This window comes from Amphibalanus amphitrite, unplaced genomic scaffold (genome assembly GCF_019059575.1).
Source record: "Amphibalanus amphitrite isolate SeventyFive unplaced genomic scaffold, NRLGWU_Aamphi_draft 000158F_arrow, whole genome shotgun sequence".
Taxonomy (NCBI): Eukaryota; Metazoa; Arthropoda; class Thecostraca; order Balanomorpha; family Balanidae; genus Amphibalanus; species Amphibalanus amphitrite.
Window position 1 is genome coordinate 906,509 of NW_024881653.1, and position 20,343 is coordinate 926,851.

General features: G+C 47.0%; 1 protein-coding gene across 1 annotated transcript; it reads right to left on the minus strand.

Annotated features, from left to right (window-relative positions):
• Positions 1-10,646: 10,646 nt before the first annotated feature.
• On the minus strand, positions 10,647-19,949 carry LOC122383237. The gene is made up of 3 exons (XM_043369465.1): positions 19,847-19,949; positions 17,072-17,257; positions 10,647-12,635 (listed from the first exon to the last, which is right to left on the minus strand). The coding sequence occupies exons 2-3, from the start codon at positions 17,249-17,251 to the stop codon at positions 11,781-11,783; spliced, it is 1,035 nt and encodes a 344-aa protein (XP_043225400.1). The 5' UTR covers positions 17,252-17,257; positions 19,847-19,949; the 3' UTR covers positions 10,647-11,780.
• Positions 19,950-20,343: the final 394 nt, after the last annotated feature.

A 20,343-nucleotide genomic window follows, 5' to 3' on the forward strand; every position in this document is an offset into this window, starting at 1 on the left:
TTGACGAGCTGAACACAATGAGACCATTTGCACGACTGTATCTTTTTCTGTAAGTATTTATTAGCAAAAAAAGCGTTAGGCAACCTTTGATGACGTCACATGCCCTTACAGCTGTCCAGTAGGAAATATGGCATCAAGGTAGTCAAAGTTGGTCATGAATTATGTCCTTTATGGTATAATTGACCATGACAACTCGGCCGTCCCAGCATAGTGACGCTGAGCGCACCGGCCAAGTTGCCCCGCTGGTCCCGGCCAAATAACCCCACATTGCCATTCTGAAAATTTGTGTCTATAAAGTCGTCATGCCTGTACAGAACTAGATGAAATTGCTCTTGGAACCGCTGAACACGCTCAAGAATGGCGCTATAATGTCTGAATTCGTTTTTAGCCCAAATACTACATGTTATGCAGCTTTGTAAATAGAAGCAAAAGTTACCATTTTCTAATGAAATTAACGTTTTATTGATTTTGAATAAAACTGCGAGGGGCAAAGTTTTGACATTTGTTCTCGAGTTATTTCTGCCGATGACAAATGAATAGAGACTAAAGTTATTTCATTCACTTTTATCAGCTTTCGTACAGGTGGGGGCGGCCAATTTACACCACCGGCCAAATTACCCCACTCTCCCCTACGTTGGATGACGCAGTTGTACCTTTACCTTTGACTCTTCGTTGTTGTTCTTGTTCGTTGGAAATTATTGGCGCCATTCAAGGCCCTAGCGCCATTGACAAAAAGCGCTTAACCCGCGCCCCGTACGGCTAACGGCGAACTCTGCAACCCGTAGCGAGGGGAGGGGCGTTTCGCCCCCACCCCCCCAGATCTCGGAAGGTTACCGACCGATTCTCAAATTTCAAATGGCATTCAATAGCCCCATCGGGGAATTACCTTGTGTTGTGACCAAATGTAATTGACCTATATAGGTCCAACCGATGTCGTCACAGGTCAGGTCAAAGGTCGCATGTTTCACCGTTTAGAGGCCTAATTCTAAAGAATGCGTCATAACATCGAGTAAGAAGAAAATTATCTAAAATCATCGATGAAGCGTTGGTTCCTGATACATACTCGGTATGTTGCTAAATGTGGTCGCTAATACCAGGTCAGGTCACTAAGGGTCAGAACATGACCCTGACTATACTAGGGTTGTGTGACACATGTTTTATGGCCAATTTACATTTCAAATTCAAATTTGTGGGTTACGCCGGTTACGCAACCAACAGGGCCAGTTTGGGTTACGTTCTGATGGAGGTCAGATCAAGGTCAGGTCAAAATGCGGCAAATTTTAAAGTTGATATTTTTTGCGTAAAAAGTGTACCTAACTATTCGGTGCAGCTCGTCACGGGGAATCCAGTGGTTATCTTTGTTTTACGCTAGTTGGTTTAGAAAATGTAAAAATGAGTTTGAATATTTCACGTCATCAATTTTAGGAAGTTTTTTTTTGCCCTAACTTTGCCAAAAATTGAGTTATTGAGCTGACATTTGGCAAGTAGATGGGGACCGTTAGTTTCATAACATATATCCCGTTTCTTTCCTTTTCCATACTCCAGTGGCAATATTTGCAGCACTTAAGGAGATATCGACGGAAAATGAGAGGGGGAGCCGTTTCGGCCCACCTACGGGTTAAAAGTGGGAAATCAATCATATCTAATCTAGAGATGACGGGCTTGTCTGGGACACAAACGTGCATTATAGTAAAGATATCAGTGGGATGCTTATGTATGTTTTACATGCGCGCATTTATTTATTAACCAGTAAAACGCCTTTTGTAGCGACAAACGGAGCGAGCGACTGCGAGAGGGTGAGCCTTGCACGTGCGGAATTGCGAGGGGATGCTTCCAACTGACTTGTGAACGGCACCCTACTAACCGGTCTCTAGCGATGAGCCAAATTTGAGGGCAATCGGCCCAGCCGTTCTCGAGATCTGGAAGCGGCACCCTGCACGTGCGCACGTGCCAACTGGGTCCCAACTCCCAAGTGACTTTTTCACGGCACCCGACCAACCTAACTCTAACCGTGTACCAAATTTGAGCACAATCGGTTCAACCGTTCTTGAGATCTGGAATCGACCCCTGCACGTTCATTGAGAAGTTCAGAGAAGACTGCCCTTTTACAAAATTGGCACTAAAATGGGCAATATTTTCCATTCTAGGTTACGAATGCAAATGTCACAACTAAATTCACATTTATTTCAAATACAAAGGCACGATACACCTGAATGTGCTTGTGGCTTTGAAACAGAAAATATTCATCATTTCATTCTCGCGTGTCCCAACTATAATTTGCAGAGAGAGGAACTTTACCGGGACATGTTGCAAATTTATGGCGAAAATTTTGGTCAAATGTCAACTACACGGTTATTACGCGTTCTTTTGCATGGCGACGATCTTGGCGGCGGGGGCTGTCGTGCGGTGGCTCAACATTTCCAAAATTTCTTGCTTCGTTCGCACAGATTTACCTATTAATTTACCTACCTCATTCAGTTTTGTGGGCGGCGTCCCCGGTGGGCTGAGTGACGTCAGCGCGGGTTGGGTCGGTGGCCTGTCGTGGCGGCGGCAGTGGTAGTTTTGTTTCATTACGCTACGTTACCTTCATTACGTTGTATGTTTATGTTATATTCGACGTTGATCTGAAGGCTATGTTCATGTTGTTTTATGTTTATGATGTCTATCTGATTATGTTATAAGAGGTGGTGCCTAGAGTCAAGCACAATGTGCTTTTGCACCACTCTTATATTATTTTGCTTTATCTCTGTTATTCATGTTCATTTTCCGATCGTTTTACTTATAGGTTGTCGATGCGCAATAAACATTCTGGAATGGAATGGAATGGAAAAACGTGCGCACGTGCAGCAGCACCCCAACTGTAGCACATGGCAATGCATTGCCTAGTGGGTGCCTACCTACATACCAAGTTTCAGCACAATAGCCCCAGTGATTGCCGAATTATTGGAATGGGAACGAATTTGACACCTCTTCAGTTTGCATTCGGTGCGTGAAGTGACGGTCGCCCACATGCATCGAAAATAGCTAATATCGGGGTAGAAGGGATGGGATCACTAAACAGAGAAGACTGCTCATCAAATGGTTGAACGGTTGCGAAGATACGTGCGTTCCAAAAGTGCTTTATATTTATCATGTCACACTAACCGCGGTTAGGGTGGTATCACCCTCCCTAACCAAAGTCTCACTTACTAGTAAGTGTCACTAAGGCTAGTATGGCTATAAGAACGAGTCTCACTTTCCGGGCTAGTGCAGCTCGATGTTAGGGTAGCTATAAGAACCGACAATCGAGTTCTCACTAACACTTAGCAAGTGTCACTTGCTTAGTGAGACTTTTAGGGTGGCTATAAGAACAAAATCGTCAATTTCAAGTGTCACTAGGCTTAGTGAGGCTTGTAAGTATGGCTATAAGAACCGGGCCCTGGTCTTGTACTCTTGACATGACCACTGGTCTTTCAGGACAGGTCACCTTTGCTGCCGTGTCTAGACAGCTCTCTCAGCCTCTGCTCAGCGCCGACGGCCGACCTTCCCCCGGGGACGCCCGTTCAGCTCAGAGCGAGCCCCCCCCCTCCCCTCCCCCTGGCCCCCCTCCTCGGGCGGAACCGAGACGTAATTTCATTACGGCAAGATCCAGGAACCCTCGGGGGAACATAAACAATAGGATGTATTACGGGTAACAAGACAGATAGTCAGCATCTGTACGGCAGAGGAATAGCCGATGACATGTTCAATGTGCGGCCCAAGAGCGCCTCCGAATTGTAGGTACTTTGCTGTTTTTCTTTCACTTATATGACATGCTATGTTTGTTTATGTGCGACGCGGATCACTGTATGGACGTCAGCACTTCTATGTTACGTTAGGGCATGTGCCTATAAATTGCAGTAAATGAAACTGTTTGGCACCGTTATCGTCTATCCAGCATTCTATGTAAGAACGTCGCCGTTTTTTCGAGTTTTGATCAACGCCTCTCCTTATGACCATATGTCGGTGCGTCGGCCGAAGTCTGGTCTTTTCTGTCTGAGACAATATTCCAGATGGATAGAGACGAGCCCGATATCTTTTCTGAGCCCCCCAGGCCATATTTCATGGCCGTAGAGAGAAGAAGCGATCCAATTACCTTGCATGCACCAATCATTCGGAGCGCTGTCATTTCTCAAAGAGATGAGGGTCCGGCCCGGCCCGATGATCCGGTAGCTCTGAATTCATGGGTACCAGAGCTCGAAGCCCTCGAAAGCTTTAGGTCCGGGCAGCAGGGTTTGATTTAGGCATCGGCTTTCAAAATATGTAATTATGCATATTGCATGAAAAACTATCCCGTATGCTATCCATGCCCATCCATGTCGTGATAGTTTATAGATAATAATTCGAAGAATCAGTTTTCTGTGAGGTGAAATGCTTTATCAGTTTGGCATGAGCCCAAACTTACTTAGTCGAATGTCGATACATTGAAAGTGCAACTAAACTTCAAGTGCCGCTAGACGCTTTGGGTATAGTGACCTATTATGTGTATTGTCACTTGTCATAGATTGCTGAGTGATTATCTATCAAATTATCCGTTTTTGCCTGTTTTCAGTGGGCGGTCACGGGCCACAGTGCTCTTCCGTCTGCACAGGGCAGCCGTCCCGAGACTCCCCCGCGTTCGATGTCTCTCGGACGACGAAGATTCTATGCCGTCCGGGCCCAAAATGCCGTTCGATGTCGCACGGACGGCAAAGATTCTACCTGACGTCACGTAGATTCTTCGTCGTCCGCCCAGAATCTTTTGAGCGTACTACGGTGGGCACTTGGGCAGAGAGGCAACGATGGCGCGTATTTCAAAAGCGGTGCAGCAGCTGTTTGCAGAAGTTGTTGTCATTTGTGCGCTGTCTCTATGGAAACGTAAGCTTGGGCCTTTTTCAAAACTGACTCACATTGTGTAAAATGGCCGGTCTCGTCGTCCGACTGTGTGCTTCACCGAACGCAAAATATAATATTCTGCGTAGAACGTTCTTTGTCCGAGCTGAGACATCGAACGGGCCCTCCGTCAGACTGGTTGGGTGCCAGCTCGGGGCGGTGTCACGTGGCTTGTTGACCCCATCTGATTGGCTGCGTGGGAGCTCAGGGCGATGTCACGTGACCTGTTGACCCTAGGGGTCGGGTCAGCGTAGGTCAGACTAGCCGGACTCGCACGTGCGTGAATAGTGTTTCACTGTTGTCTGGTGGAGTTCAAGTTCGACAAAATTACTTTGCTATTGGTAAGTAATATGCAAATACACTTGTATAAATATGCTGAAACTTTGTGTAAGATTGCTCAGCTGCTTACTTTTTTAATACACACATGCCCTCTTCGAATTACATTGCACTGTCTATGTAGCCGTTCCTTTTGTTATCTAGCCACACCCGCCCAGACTGTGCCCCAATTCTTGCGCACCGCCCCTGCCACAGACGCGTCAGTAGACGATGCACGGACCAGCTCGGTTTCCGCTGTCGGCCACACACCCGAGCCACATTAGTAAGTTCTGTGCGACTGCAAACAATCCGAACAGCGACAATCTCAGCTGATATCCGAAGCAGGAGATTCAAGCAACTGGTTGAACATTGTTCGATTTCCGAACGCGAGATGCGAGACAAACAAGCTTTGCTATCAGTTACCGCGATGCATACCAGGGTTGAGAGTTTGGCACTTGCAGAGTGCGAAGTCAGTCAGATATGTACCCTCTAGGATTCGCAATTTAACTGTATTCTTAAGTTAGACAATTTGAACTTGTTTGAAGAAGATTTGGCTTAGAACTGAAGCCACCTTCTGCCTTCACGTTTGAATCGAGCATCAGCCTCATCACCCCTTTGTATGCACATTGCACATTAACTTCGCTCATCAACGTTTTTCCTTGCTGAAATCAGACGATAATTGTTGACATAACAGGGTTACTTCCACAGCTGAGTAACTCTCTAGCTATGCATGTCAATAACAATATTGAATCTCACAGCAATTATGAAAAACGAACTTCCTGACCTGCGTCTGACATTGGTGCCGCGCTACAGGTCCAGCTAAAAGGATTCTAAAACTACATTCAAACGTAACAGCTCTGAAGCACCCATCTCCTAATCAACCGTTCTATTTTTACCTGATTCAGACCTCTTCCCATCAGACCTTTCCCGTAGAAAGTAATCTGTTCTGCCCCGAAAGCCGAGGACTCATTAGGAGGGTCGCGAGAGCGGGGCTGACCGACCCGGAGACGGCGCTGCCCCAATGACGTAGTCACTATGTCAGCTGATCGGTCGATGGGTTCGCCGTGGCCAGGCAACATATACCAGGAACCGTCGCCGTTCGAAGGTGTCTACGCTCATTAGGACGTCATAAGGACTGTCTCAAGTACTCGTGGAGAGGCTGAGCGAATTTCTCGCATTAATTGGCGTACCTATTAACAATAGTTCGAGCAGGAGGCGAGTGTCGCTCGTGTGCTCTGAAGTTAGTTCGCCTAAGTACAAGTCACGAAGTTTGTTTTGTTGAATTCGCTTTAAAACCCAGCACAAGTTGTAGCGATGCATGTGGTACAACATATAAACATTTGCTAGTTGCTACAACATCTTAGCCGATCATTCCAAAATTTGGCAATGAGAGGAAATGATAGGAGCTCGGATTTGCATACAGTGACCAAGGACCAGGCCTTAAGCTGGCGGCTCGCTCCATAGTCTATGGAAATCACTATGGGAGATCGGACGATGCTGGCAAGTGTAATGCACCAATTCCCGATCAAACCATGCTCCATTCGAAAGACCTATACGGGACACATAAGTTGATTCCGAGACTGCACAATTGGGTAGTTTGCAGGCCTTCCTCGAGAGTTTTATGTTGGAACAGGTGGCAGCTAAACACAAATCATAGGTATGTTCTCTGTTGCAGTCGTGATTGCAATCATCTGTGAGATTTTCATTCATCAGATTCATCAGATTCTTATAGTGCACGATTCCTAATTGTTTAAGGTCGGAGTCAATTTTTAAGTGCCAGTAAGTTATTTAAATGACACCGGCTAGGTATCCGTTGTACGTGTTTAGTGTGATTTGTCGCAAGCATTTGCATTGCAAGTTACGATTTTCAAGTATACATTAAACTCCATTCCTATCAGATCTACCATTTATAGGTTTCCTGATGCTGGCTGATATTGTTTGATTAAAAGGTACTTTCTGATTGTTTATAACTCAAAATCTTACCATGTATAGGTTTTTTAGACAAATTATGCGATGATGTGTAGCACGTAGCGTCAGATGGCCACTGATGCTGTAAAACACTCTGTAAGGGTGCCAGGTGGTCAATGGTGAGTTTATAGTGATGGGAGCAATGGGAGCAACAACGTAATTGATAGCCTTGTGTTATTGGCATCACGTCTTCCACAGGTTCCGGCGCCAGCTCCAGCAAGGACTGTTGGACTGGCTGGAAGTACTGCTGACTCGCGATCAACGGCAGACCTGCAACCTTTTCGGAATGACGTACTTTCTTTGAACCACATTTACATGAAGCAGAGTATTCGAGATTCGCCTTGCAAGTGAACGTTCAACACCACAGGTAAGTATTGCTGGCATATTCGAGCTATGTCATGGAAGTTAAATAAAATCAATTATATACCAGTAGTGAGCTAATTGGCACATGTACCTAAAGCAGATTAGACAGTGTAGATAATTGTGGATTGTCGTTTGTTTGTCTCATTTTATAATTTTATCCTCTTTTGCTTTGATCTTGAGCTCAATGTATTATCAAAATTTTGGTCTGGCGACCTCTGTTGGCTCCGAAGATCAAGTGGATGGAGCCTCGAGATGCCCGGAATTAGTTCACCCACCAGTAGCAGCTACCGCTGTACAACTTCTGCCGTAACTCGTCGTGCCCCGACTCGAGGCTGAATATGGGCTGCATTTGAGCTGCCTTGATGTAGTGCAATCTTGGCGACATCCAGTCGTTACACGCCGATATATCCGAGATATATCCAGGATATATCCATCCGTCCCGAACAGCGCGGTCTCCAATCTCACCGCTATCCTATATACAGAGAGACGCCCCCAGCTAAAAGCTGTTTGTCGGAAAATGGGGATCTGTCTCGGAGTATGAGAGCCAGCAAAATTGAAACATCCTTCGAGACATACACTAGTGACAGGAGGCTGCTAAAAATGTGGAAAACATGCTCTGAGATCAGTTACGAAGGACGTAAAACGCCAGAGCCAGTCGTCCCGCATCGGTTAAAAATGATCTGCTAGGAGGAACTTTTTAGCCATGTCAACTAAGTAGTGACTGGCGAGCGTTGCTCCGGCTCAAGCGCACCACAAAAAGCCAATGAAAGGGCACGTCTGTCATGTTTCTTGACTGCTATTGGACTGCATGTCTAATTCAATTCAATCAGCTTTGCAATACCTATTTCATCAAGGGCGAGAGAAAAAGTAGCAAAAGGCGAGAAATTGGTGTGCGAACCTTTGAACGCCATGCAACGGTATCATTTAAGTTAACTCAAAAGACACATAAATGGTAAAACTGTGACTACGAATGTCGGGTAGCTTCCAATCATCTCTTTCAAAAGACATCTAAGAACTTGGTGGAAAAGAACAAATTAAAAGGCACGGAATGGATTTAGGAATTAAGCAGACTTGGAAATAAAAGAGCGTGAGACGTGGGAGCGACAACCGCAGCATGCAAAACAACACTCGACCCTACAAAAGCAGATCGTGTTGTCACCGTCGACGGGTTAGATTCAAAGAGCGTCAGTCGTCACCGTAACGGCGAGATGATGCAGAGGGTGCCATGCAGCCAGATGAAACTCTGTGGCAAGGTCGGGCCGGCGGGCAGTGAGGCTGAGATAATTATACCTATTATTTGAAGATAATGGCCGTTTTCACGACGGCCATCTGATACAGATTTGGTGCACATCTGGTGCAGATTAGGTGCAGATTTGGTCAAATTAGGTTCAGTGTGTCTCTTAGTAGCTACCAGCCAGGGTTGCACCATTTGCTTATCCCTCGCCCTGGCAGGGCATTTTTCATAACACGGCCTGGCAGGGGGGGGGGGGGGGGGTCGATGCGACCCCCCCTCGCGATTGGCTCCTATGGCACCTAGAAACACCAAATTTGGTAGGTAGGTGGGACCCCTGGAGTTCTCGCCCCTGTGCAAATTTGGTTGCTCTAGGTCAATATTTAGGGGGGTTTGGGGGTATAAATGTAAAAATTTCGCTAAAAACAGGTCAAAAGTTTTTCGCTTATAACTTTTGATCTAATTAAGATAGAGCAAAACGAAAAGCACCAGTGAACTCAGCACGTCAAGGCGCGTCGAATGATATACTTTTTAGATTGCTTAAGTGTACCTAAAGTTTTTCTTAAATTTTAAGTAAACTTAAATTAATAAATTAAGTTAAAGTTAACTAAATTGCATCATATCGCATATCATTCGATTCGGCTGATCACCAGGAACACAATGATACCATTTTTTAAGCTCTAGCGTCATTGTGTGCCAAGTTATTGGCAAAAACGTCATTTGACCTCAGTTGACCTCATTTGACCTGACCCATGAATAAGTACACCAAACAAAGAAGCACCAAGTGACCTGCTGTTAAGTACTGTGGTTTCAAAGCACAAAAGTGATAGAACGAAGCGGATATCTCCAGTATTTTCCGAATTTAGTATTTTCCCATAGGCTTAACATTACGACGTTATGACCTCTAACTGACCTCAGGTCAGTGACCTCAAAAAACCCGAAATATATGTTATACAACTCGGTGACCTTAGCACATCCTGAAAGTTTGAAGGAAATCAGTGCAAAACTGTGAGTTGGACAGGTGCAAAAAGAAAATTGAAATTTGACCATGACCTTGTACCGGTTTTTCTGACCTGGTGACCTGACCCAAGGTCACCCGGACCTGAAATTTTCAGGTCATATGTAAAAAGGTTGCCCCATAGGCTGTGCCAAATTTGGCGGCGCTGCGCGCCGCCGTTTTTACGCTATCCTCGAAAAACCTTAGGGGGGGGGGTCGCATCGACCCTCCCCCCTGCCAGGGCGAGGGTTAAATGCCTGCTCTGTCATATTATCAGAGAGTATCATCGATTAAAACACTGAAATACATTCATAAAATAAAGATATTTGCTGTAAAAGAGATTAGGTGCAGATCTGGTCAAATTAGGCGCACTCGCCGGAAAGCCCGTCGTGAAAACGGCTAATATGATACGGTAAGATATATAAAAACAGACGTGATATGTTTAACGCTGATATCAATCATCAACTGCCCTCAACAAAGCTTTCCACCCACCACTTTCGAGTGGGTGATCAGGATCACTCACATTCAAATGATCTTGATAAAGAAGATGACCCCGGCGCTCTTGGGCCAGCATCTTTTTTTTTGTGGTGCCGCCGCATTGGCTATGTACTACAATCTAAGTGATGATACGATACTCCCAAACCACCGAGCACAATTCTATTTTCCATCCTTACTTTAATTCGATATGAATTGTTTTGGTGTAAACCATAGTATTCTACGTGGTATATAAGCTGCTTTGTCTAACTGGAACGAAAATTGGACACATCGAAGGACTGTTGATTGGTTTATACATAGATAAGCAAATCTTGCAAGCGAGATCGTGACTATGGGTGCTAAATTTGAATAATAAAAGTCGGAATAAATGTAGTTGATTGTGAACAAACCAGAGTACGCATCGCTTTTCAGATACCCAAAAATAACGACACAAACTACAAGTCACAGAAAGAGCTGTTCTCTTCATTGCATTAACAGCTGGAGACAACGGCAATGCAGATACGTTTGGCATTATGGCACATGTCTGACACAGCGAGACATTGAGCGCCGGATGTGAATGACCGACCACATACCGGCCGGTCGCTCACTGACCGACAGCGGACAACGAGGGACCGCAGCGGTCCGGGACCAGCGCGGTCCGGGACCAGCGCGGTCCGGGACCAGCGGCGGTCCGAGATCAGCGCGGTCCGGACCGGACACGACAAATGCCAGACTCGGCTGCATCCTTACACTCAAACCAACACCGTTACCTACTCGAGCGACACTGCGAATCCGTCACCCCATATAAAACGCTCGCCAGAGTCGATTATTACAGTCTCCTCCTGGCCTAATTTAAGTATCTAATTAACGTTCATCCGCAACGCGGGGTTTAATAATGACTTTGGCTCCCTCCCAACGGATTATACCTAAATATTGGAGATTAACTCAATGAATGAAAATCAACGCGAGATGAAGTTAATATTGATCACGAATAGATTTAATTCTTTTATAAACCTTTTTATTTATTGCCTGGGAGCTAAAATCAATATCTAACATTCAACAGGGAAACTACAGCGAACAGTTCAAAAGTGAAATACTAGTACTTTTTGAAACGACAAAAACAATGCACATATCAAGCACATCACGTTTTGAAGAAGAGACTTTCAAAACATTATGCACATCAATGAGCAAAACATCGATTTCTGGACTGAATGAACCCACTAATAGTTTTGCTCGGTAACCAAGGAGCCGACCCAACACAGCGCAATGTAATCCCATCAATATTCATTGCCACACACAGGTCCCACCAGAATTCATACCTCACTGTCCAGGCCATCCCGCCATGCAGTACGACCGACGAACGTCTCTGCTAGTCGCCACCACCTCTGTTCACCACTGTTCTCACCTGTTCTTACACATATCGCGTCTTCGGACATACCACAGCTCACCGCTGCTTCTAGCACCGTCTGACACGGTCACTGTACCGTGTCACTGTCTGACAGTCTGACACTGACACTGACACCGTCCCGCGGCAGTCACCACTCACACTGTCACTGCCTCGGTAAACCGAGAGCGATCGCTCAGCCGGATGGCCTGCAGCGACCGCGGCCGCCGCCGGTGCCTCGCGTTCCTCTTCCTGGGCACGGGAAGACGCGCCGAGCCGGCCTCTGGCGGTGTCGCCGCGGGCGGTGGCACTCCCTTCGCTCCGCACCGCGCGCACTCGCACGTGCTGCCGGAGTCCTCGGAGGCCGAGTCGGCTGGGTTGCAGCCGGAGCCGGAGCCGGAGCCGGAGGAGCGGCTGGAGTCGGAGCCGGAGCTGGAGGGGCGCCGTGATGACCCGGAGGAGCTGATGTCGGTCTCGGTCGGCACAGACGCCAGCGGAGCCGCCATGGTGCGGATCGTCTGCGTGGCCGAGTGGCGCTTCTGGCCGCGCCCGGCCGCACACGTCTGCACCTGCGCCTCGGCCATCACCACGTACGGAGTCGCGTCCACCGCCACTTCCTGGCGCTGGGCCGCACCCTGCTGCGGCGCCCGTCCACCGTCCACCACCACTCCCTCGAACCCGAGCACCACCGAGGGCCCGACCTCAGCCGGCGGCGCCGACGGGGCTACCGACGGCGGCGGGGTCTCGAGCCGAGCCTCGCCGGTCGGCGCAGTGTGTTCCCGGATCACGGTTGTCACCAGCTGACCGGTGACCTGGGCCAACATCGAGTCCACCTTGGGCGACGGCGCGATGCCCATGCCGTCCTGCATGGCCCGGTCGACGGCGCGGTGGGCGCTCTCGCCGCGCGCGGCCGCCAGCATGGCCTCCAGCTGGGCGTGCCAGGTATCGTCACCGAGTGGCCTGCCCCGCGACACGAGCAGCTCCAGGTAGCGCGTCACCTTGTCCAGCTCGTTCTGAGGAAGGACAGAGAGGGGGCGGGTAACGTCACAAAGAGAGGTTAACTTACACACTTAATTCGTACTTACAAAGGTAGTGAGATGCATACCTATTGGCGGTGGTATGGTAAGGACAAACTAATACCGTACTGGCTAGAGGTGAAAGTTAGTCTACATATAACAAATGTGCACTTAGCAGGGCTTATCGTGATGGATTTTAGGTCCTGCTGCGAACTAATTTCAGGGACTAATTTCAAGCTTGAACATCCAGGATGAGCTCCAGCGCACATTACGAAATAATTCAATTATCCAGGATGACAAGATCAAATAAACGTCATTGGCAGTGCATGCGTACCACTTTGGTATATTCAGAGCTTCACTGATATTACATTTACGTCGAGTATCACTAACAGGGTTTGACGCAAGCAAGGACGCTTTTCGCATCGTAAATATGCCTACTCTGGACGGCTTTATGTCTGAAGTGCTCTTCCAATCCGGCGACAGCTTTGCTTGTCGAAATGCTAGCTTTGGAATGATTCTACAATCTACATATTAACCCTATTAGTGGCAGGGGGGGATTGTTTTCATCCACCCCTCAGGTTTTTCGGGAATATCTCCGAAACCGCTGAAGCTACGATGCTGAAATTTTCTGACTTTTCCTAAAACTAAATCGGGCACATTCCCTGAAAATTTCAAGTTCATAACTTTACCAGGGGCGGCTCCAGAGCACTGGGAATTGGGGGGTCCTATTCGTGAAGCGAGTCATTTGGGCGAAGATCACGATGCTGATGTATTATAAATGTATGCACCAGTTTTACGAACAGTGAATGAAAGGTATCATGTGATAACATATACAAAGTTATTGTGCATCCTCTTTTGACACGTTTTTGCTATAATAGGCGGATCCAGGCGTCCAAAAAGGGGGGGGGGGGGTTATGTTTTACCTCCCAACATAGGTGCCCTGACACCGCCTATGCATGACCAATACAATTGTAGTCGTTCTCTCATAAGAAAATTGTAACGTAACAAGACCATTGCCAGTTGCCACCCTTTTTAGAAACAGTACCAACAAAAACCTTATTTACTATACTTTTTGTGTACCCCCAATCTCAATGATCTGTATCCGCCTATGATTTTTGAAAATGCATATTTTTAGGATCCATGTGAATTCCTGGTTCATTCTCTATCGACCGGCAAAAGTTGCATTAAGATTGGTTCAGAAACCTGGCCGTGATAAACAGTAAAATGTATCTGCAATTTGCCCGTTTTTATCCCCCTCTACCCCCCTATTGACATTTTTTTTTTGAAATGTAGATCACGTTAAGCGAAATCGAATGCCGTTTGAATTTTGAAAATCGGCCCGTTAGATCTCGAGATATCGGGGGGGGGGGTCGTAAACAGCCCCCCCTGCCACTAATAGGGGTAGCCAGGAGCCTGCCATTAATAGGGTTAACCTTTGGATGCTTCAACCGAAAATGTTCCAATGGTCATACTTACAACAGCGCTAAGGTAGTCCCTACGCTAATAACATCAATTATGACTAATTTCTCCCAATCGTTGGCTATAAAGTCTGATCTACCGCGAGGGAATGGAAGTCCTGGGCGCAGAAATACCGCGATATTAGCGGCGGCTGATATAGTTGTTCTCCGGGCGGGGTTCGGGGTCACCCTCACCCAGCCGGTGCCACCTCTCCAGCCGGGCCTCTGACCGAGCGTCCCGAGATCGATACTCTCCTGCCGAGCCGGCCCCGCGACCGCCTCCGGCCAAATTCCACCATGCAGTCTGGTTCTTTATCGTTTCAGCACAGCCCCTGGGTCCAGTTAAAGACGGTCATCAGGTCAGGTATTAGGCCGTAAACACTGTCCGCGCCTACGAAACGGACACTGCGTCCCTAAACATGACCTGTGCTTGCCGGACTACTATCATTTTGCCTCGGAACACGACCGCCAGCCTGCTATCTGTTCGACAATGGCCTGGAGACACGTCCGAGTGAAACACTGGCCTGCAATACGCCACGTCAAGGGTTGGGGACATTTCCGAATAAATAATAAAATGACGCGATTAACTAGGCTAAAAATCGGGGGGGGGGGGGCGCAATAGCGGTATGCCCTATAGGTAGAGGGTAAAAGAGCCTCCTTTGGATTATTAGTTCGGATTTTGCTATGCGTTGCACCCGCTGCCGGTATTTAAGCTTTAAGGTAAGCAGACAGTTTATAAAAAGACGTTTTCGCTGGGCAGGCTAAAATGTCACTAATTCATATTTTTATTTCTTAATGTGAAAATTATCTGAAATCCCAACGACTGAGCATTCACCTGTGTAGACGTCCAAAGAAAAATCACGGACTGCCGAACAGACTGAAGTTCACCGACTTCAGCGTTGAGCCTAGATAATTTTCCTTGAATTTAATAGGCGGCTAATGGGTGACTAGTTTTATAACCAGATGTTACGTCAAATGGAATGCTTGTGCATCAAGAATACGGTTTTCATATCAAGCGCGAGGTTGTTTTGATGAGTCCGGGTTCGTCTCCAGAAATGTCGATCGATGTTGCTAATGACGTGATGTCTACGAACTGGACGAACCTTGGAATCTGCAGAACAGTTAACAGCAGGAAAACAGAGAATAATACTTGTTTAATTACTTCAGATGATAGTTTGTTACCTGGATGGTTATCTTAGATTTTGTTTAGATTTAGGATCCCATTAAATAACTACAAATAACACGTCAGTATCAGGATGAATGCTTACAAGAAAGCATGTCGTTCAGCTGGCAATGACTTCCCTGCATCGAACTGACGTAGCCTGCCTCCTGGCTCCACGCACACCCCCCAACTTGCTGTCCACGCGTCCCTGACCTCTGACCTTTGGTGACCTGGCCTTCGGCGCGTGCTGGGGTCGATACGTGTGAGCAGTGTGACTCAGCGCGGCGAGACGACAGCTGATGACTGTTGGGAGCACATGAACCCCCCGGGACCCGCCGGGACCGACTGTCGGGCCGCCGCACGGCCGCGCAGCTGACAATCACAGTCGTGACCCCGGTGACCCCCCATCGGCGGCGACAGAGCACCGACGTCCTGGCGCGGCCACACCGTGGGCGGTGCACTAGAGAGTCAGGGGACGTGTTAGTACTTTGTTCCATGGCAGATGATAAGGCAGTGATGGGTCCATCTATAGGATCAGGGTTATATGGATTGTCTACGCCCAACAGTGCGTGTCTCTCTGATGTAGGTACAATGTCTACACCGTACTTTAACTGACCACCATTACCGCGTTGAGGCTAGTTTGCATTATTAATACGCTTCTTGATTCGAAACTGGGAAATGGAAAGCATGTCCAGAAAGATCATTCGGTGAGAGAGCAAAAATAAAAGCTGGGCTGGGCTTGGAAGTCTTGTGTCTGTCTGCCCATCTGTCTGTGTCATAAAACAAAATGTAAATGCATGTGGGAAAAGTGATTTGCAGCGGGACCAACAGACTACGACAGGCAAAGTCCATCTGTGCCATGTTTTCGGCTTCTGCTCATTACATTTAGATCCCACGCCAGAACTCGGGGGCTGCTCAGCCCATTCTGTCGGAATATGCCGACAGTCGTTACGGCTAAGCTAGCTCGGACCCGCGGCTGCTCAGTGTTCAGCCCATGTCCCCAAGATAGTGATTATCTTTTATTTTGTTTGGTTAGGGTACCCAGACCAGCCGGTCTTCTGGGAGTAATGTACTAAGGTCCCTGCAAGTAATGTCCATTTCAAGATATTAGGAAACCGAAGACAAGCCAAATACCTACCGACCAAAGTGATGTTAACAAAAGCCAACCCTAATCATTTGGGAAAAAGATGGGAAACAACTGCATCCCGAACTCGATCATTTTAAGACGAAAGAAAGCATCCATGAGACGACAACATACCGATCATAGGTAGAATGCGAGAAAACAGGAAATAAAATAACGCAGTATTATCTAAAAGTTCCACTTCTAATAAAAATTTAATATCACTCATATCAACTTTGACGCCGAGCCGGTTGAGTCTGCGTTGAAGCAGGCCTCGCAGTCGGCCGGGTTTACTGATGGGTATGCAACCCGCAGTACCCGGCTGTTCAGCGGGCAAGCCTACCTATCCACCGGGAAACGCGGACCAGCTAACCTATAAAGGAGGCGCGAACTCGAGCATGGTTGATAGTAGATAAATGAGACACAAGCTTTCCATGTTGGAAGAAGGGGAATGATATGGCTTAGACACGGTTGCGTTTAAAATGAACCACGAAACGTTTGTTGAGGACAATGCGATGCGATGCAAAGCTTAACGAATTTAGAATAATTGGAACTGGTTAAGCAAATTTATTTGCAACATACCCTTCCAGAGTTCAAGGGACATGCCAGTATCAACATTAAACAGTCGCCTATATAGTTATTTGCTGAGTGCTGATCCCTCCGATCCACACACCCGATACGCGTCAGTAATCACCTGTATGTTGACGTCGGACAGCTTGAAGAGGTCCAGCGAGCCCATGGAGCCGCCGATGGTCGGCGCCGGATTCGACCCAACTGGCTCTGAGTTTTTGCTGCCGCCCAGAAACTTGGCCGATGACGGCTTTAGGGCCGACGAGTTGGCACCTTCCGAGCGGCCCTGGCCCTTCATCACCATGTAGACCTGCGGAGAAATGTCAAAAGAGGGTTAGCAGAGGGAGGAGAAAGAAAGAAAGAAAGAAAGGAAGAAAGAAAGAAAGAAAGAAAGAAAATCGCTGAAGCACTTAAATGATTGACAAACAAACGGATTCGATACGAATTCTTGGAACCCTTCACTTGTTTTCATCACTTCCTCCGAACATCCTGGCATTGTCACGCCTGAGCTGTATTTCATTCGGTAACTACCTAAGCACCTATCGTAGACTTTTTTGTGAAGGACGGGCAAAAAAAAACTTTTTTTTTGTAAAAAAGGGCGTAGTCTGCGATACCCAAAATAATATTCTTTAATGATGCAAAGAAACGGCAGGATAAATAACGATCCATTGAGTAGGGTTCATCACTCTACTTAATACCTGAAATGGGTTTAATGGAGTGTTGCAATGCCAACATTTTCTTTTTCCTGAATATGGTGATACAAGAATATGAGCCCCCTTTAAGACCACAACCTTATCCAGTACCTAACTCTTTCGTGGATGGCAAGGTGATCACCGGGGACTGGGGAGGGTCACTGAGGGAACGGACAGATTTGTCCAGAGGCGGTATGATATAATATACAACACTGAATGAGCCGTCGATATCTTCCTGGACATGATGACTCTAGGCAGCATATCTACTATCTAGACAAGGTGTCGTCAGATCAACAATATCAAGGATTACGTTACGTATCATGCAACCGATTGGTGATTTGGCGTGATAAACCAACCAACCCGAATGACCAGAAAACTTATTTGACATCATGCAAGACATGATTTAAATCTAACAAGCAGAAGTTTTTATGATATGATGAGCTGTTGCATTGTAAACATTTAAAACGAGTATTTTACCCCGTAACAACATATGCTTCATATTTTTTCGCGGTCAATCCAAGCGATGTATTGCAACGTGATTCTGAAATGGGAAGTAAAATTGTGAAGGGTGCCACATAATAGTTGTGCAATAGCAGCTGTATACCTAAGTAACACATTTTCGTCCCTCTTTGGTTGGGTCATTTTGTATTTTGCCCGATGACGCTGCCTCGTTAACGTCAGCAGCGCAATTTACGAAACTGCGCCGCCCACGAAAATCACGCCCTTCATAACTTCTGTATCATTCATCTCGAGCATCCTTCCTTATTTGACCATCTGCCTCATAAGTAGGCGAAACGCAATATCATTTCTCGCATTCGCTAGCGAATTGCCCTTTGCTGGGGCGGCTGCGCGGCAGAGGATGGGATGGTTGAAAGAGAGAGGAGCGGAAAAGAAGAAGGTAAGTAGGCATGCTTTCAAATTGAAGACGCATTCAAAGCAAACGAAATAGTTAAGATGATCGAAACTAGCGATGCAATGGGCAATGTTGCATTTGTAGTACATACATACGATCATTAAAAAATGGCCTGTGCCGGCGAGGGTTAAGATCATTACAAAGAGCCACAACCCTAACTGACCAGACCAACAAGTGACTCTCAAGTAAGTAGGATTAAGGAACCATAAGTCTGCAAGCAAACAATAATCCTCAAGCATCCCCTCCACTCAAATATCTCCGTTTGATACACAGCGCCGCTGGCCCGTTAGTTGTAGTACCTTTTCACTTTTGGGATACAACTTCCCATCTAACAAGCTCCAGTTACTCGTACATTTGAAGCTGCCTGGAAGGCCTCACGCTGTCGTGGCTTCCGGACATCATAACAGCAGCGGGCCGGCGGCTGCTCTTCGCCTCTGAATGGAACCCGGCGGCGGCGCTGGTGGCGATGTAAATAGCATACCGTCTGTATACACCTCAGCAGAGGCGGCAAAAAGTCCGGATAAACGCCCGTTCCGGTGCCTGCCACGTCCCACAGGTCGGTGGACGGCGCGGCCGACCCCAACCGCCGCCGCCGCGGCTCTCGTTCCCCTCGGCGCCAGCACTGTAATGACCGCTAGGAGAGCTCGGTGGGAGCCCGATGGGGCGCACACCCGCCATTTTGGACCGCACGGTTAGGCCATTGCCGTCTCCGTTATTAAAAAGAAAAGAACCGTCAGCAACAAAAGCTGCAATTGTATCTTTTGATAGGTGAAATAAAATGAAAAACAGAATGCTGTAATAGCGCTCACAACAAAAACAGTAGGTATGCTGTAATAACGCTGCCGCTCCCAGAAGGTTGACGTTACATTAAAAGAAACTCATAAAGTATCCTTCCTCGTATACTTATAAACGATCAACAACATGTTTGTCTCAGTTCTGTTGGAGCCTTTTTTCATTTGGTCGGCTAACACATCGCATGCTTTTTAATACTTCTTTTCATGTTGCACTCACTGAGCGAGACACGATATTAACATTATTTCACTCTTTTTTCTGGAGTCCTTTAGCCAACTTAAGTCAGGTCAGGCCAACAAGTCGTTGTGTGAATGAGGTGACCGAGTCAGGTCACTTCGTTCAGCTCTTTATTACAGTACTATCATTAGGTATCCCTTTTTAGCGAGTGTGCTGCGTGCATGTCAGTTACTATAGGCATTTATAAGCCAGCAGGCTATGTGTTGTCAGTAACGTATTACCTATGTATGTGCTTGCAAGTGAGCTATGTGTTTTCCATTCTTACCTTGCTGCCGAAGATCAGAACTAGAAGAACTGTGATCGTCAGCTGATTGTGCAGAAAGAAGATAATGTAGAGCAAGTCAGGGTTCGCCGGTGATTTGAGAAATAGCCTGAAACACAAACGATGACATGTCATCGATATTTGCTGAGCTAAAGGACGACGATTGGTATGAATCATGCATCTTGCACGATCCGAACTTTGCCGATCGAAGGAGAGACCCTCACTCCAAAAATTCTGCGAGCCGATGTGGCAGATTCTGTAAACCACCAGGACACCGTCTGTGAGCCACTGTGGTCCCTATACATTCTGTGGGCCACTGTGATGCACTCTATGAGCCACTGTGACACAATCTGCGAGGAGCGTTGGCATCAGTGATGCCATCCACATTTTTACTCCATCCCAAGATCTCGACCAGAATTTCCCAAGATTCTCGTCTCGAATCCCAAGACTACCCATCGCATATCCTTAGGAGTACCCCAAGTAAATCCATAGCTTATTTT

Excerpts from the sequence above, each read along its gene's own strand:
- LOC122383237 (XM_043369465.1), bottom strand. The coding sequence starts at position 17,251 with ATGGTGATGAAGGGCCAGGGCCGCTCGGAAGGTGCCAACTCGTCGGCC. Across the intron at positions 12,636-17,071 it reads TGTCCGACGTCAACATACAG|AACGAGCTGGACAAGGTGAC; the intron begins GTGATTACTGAC and ends GTCCTTCCTCAG.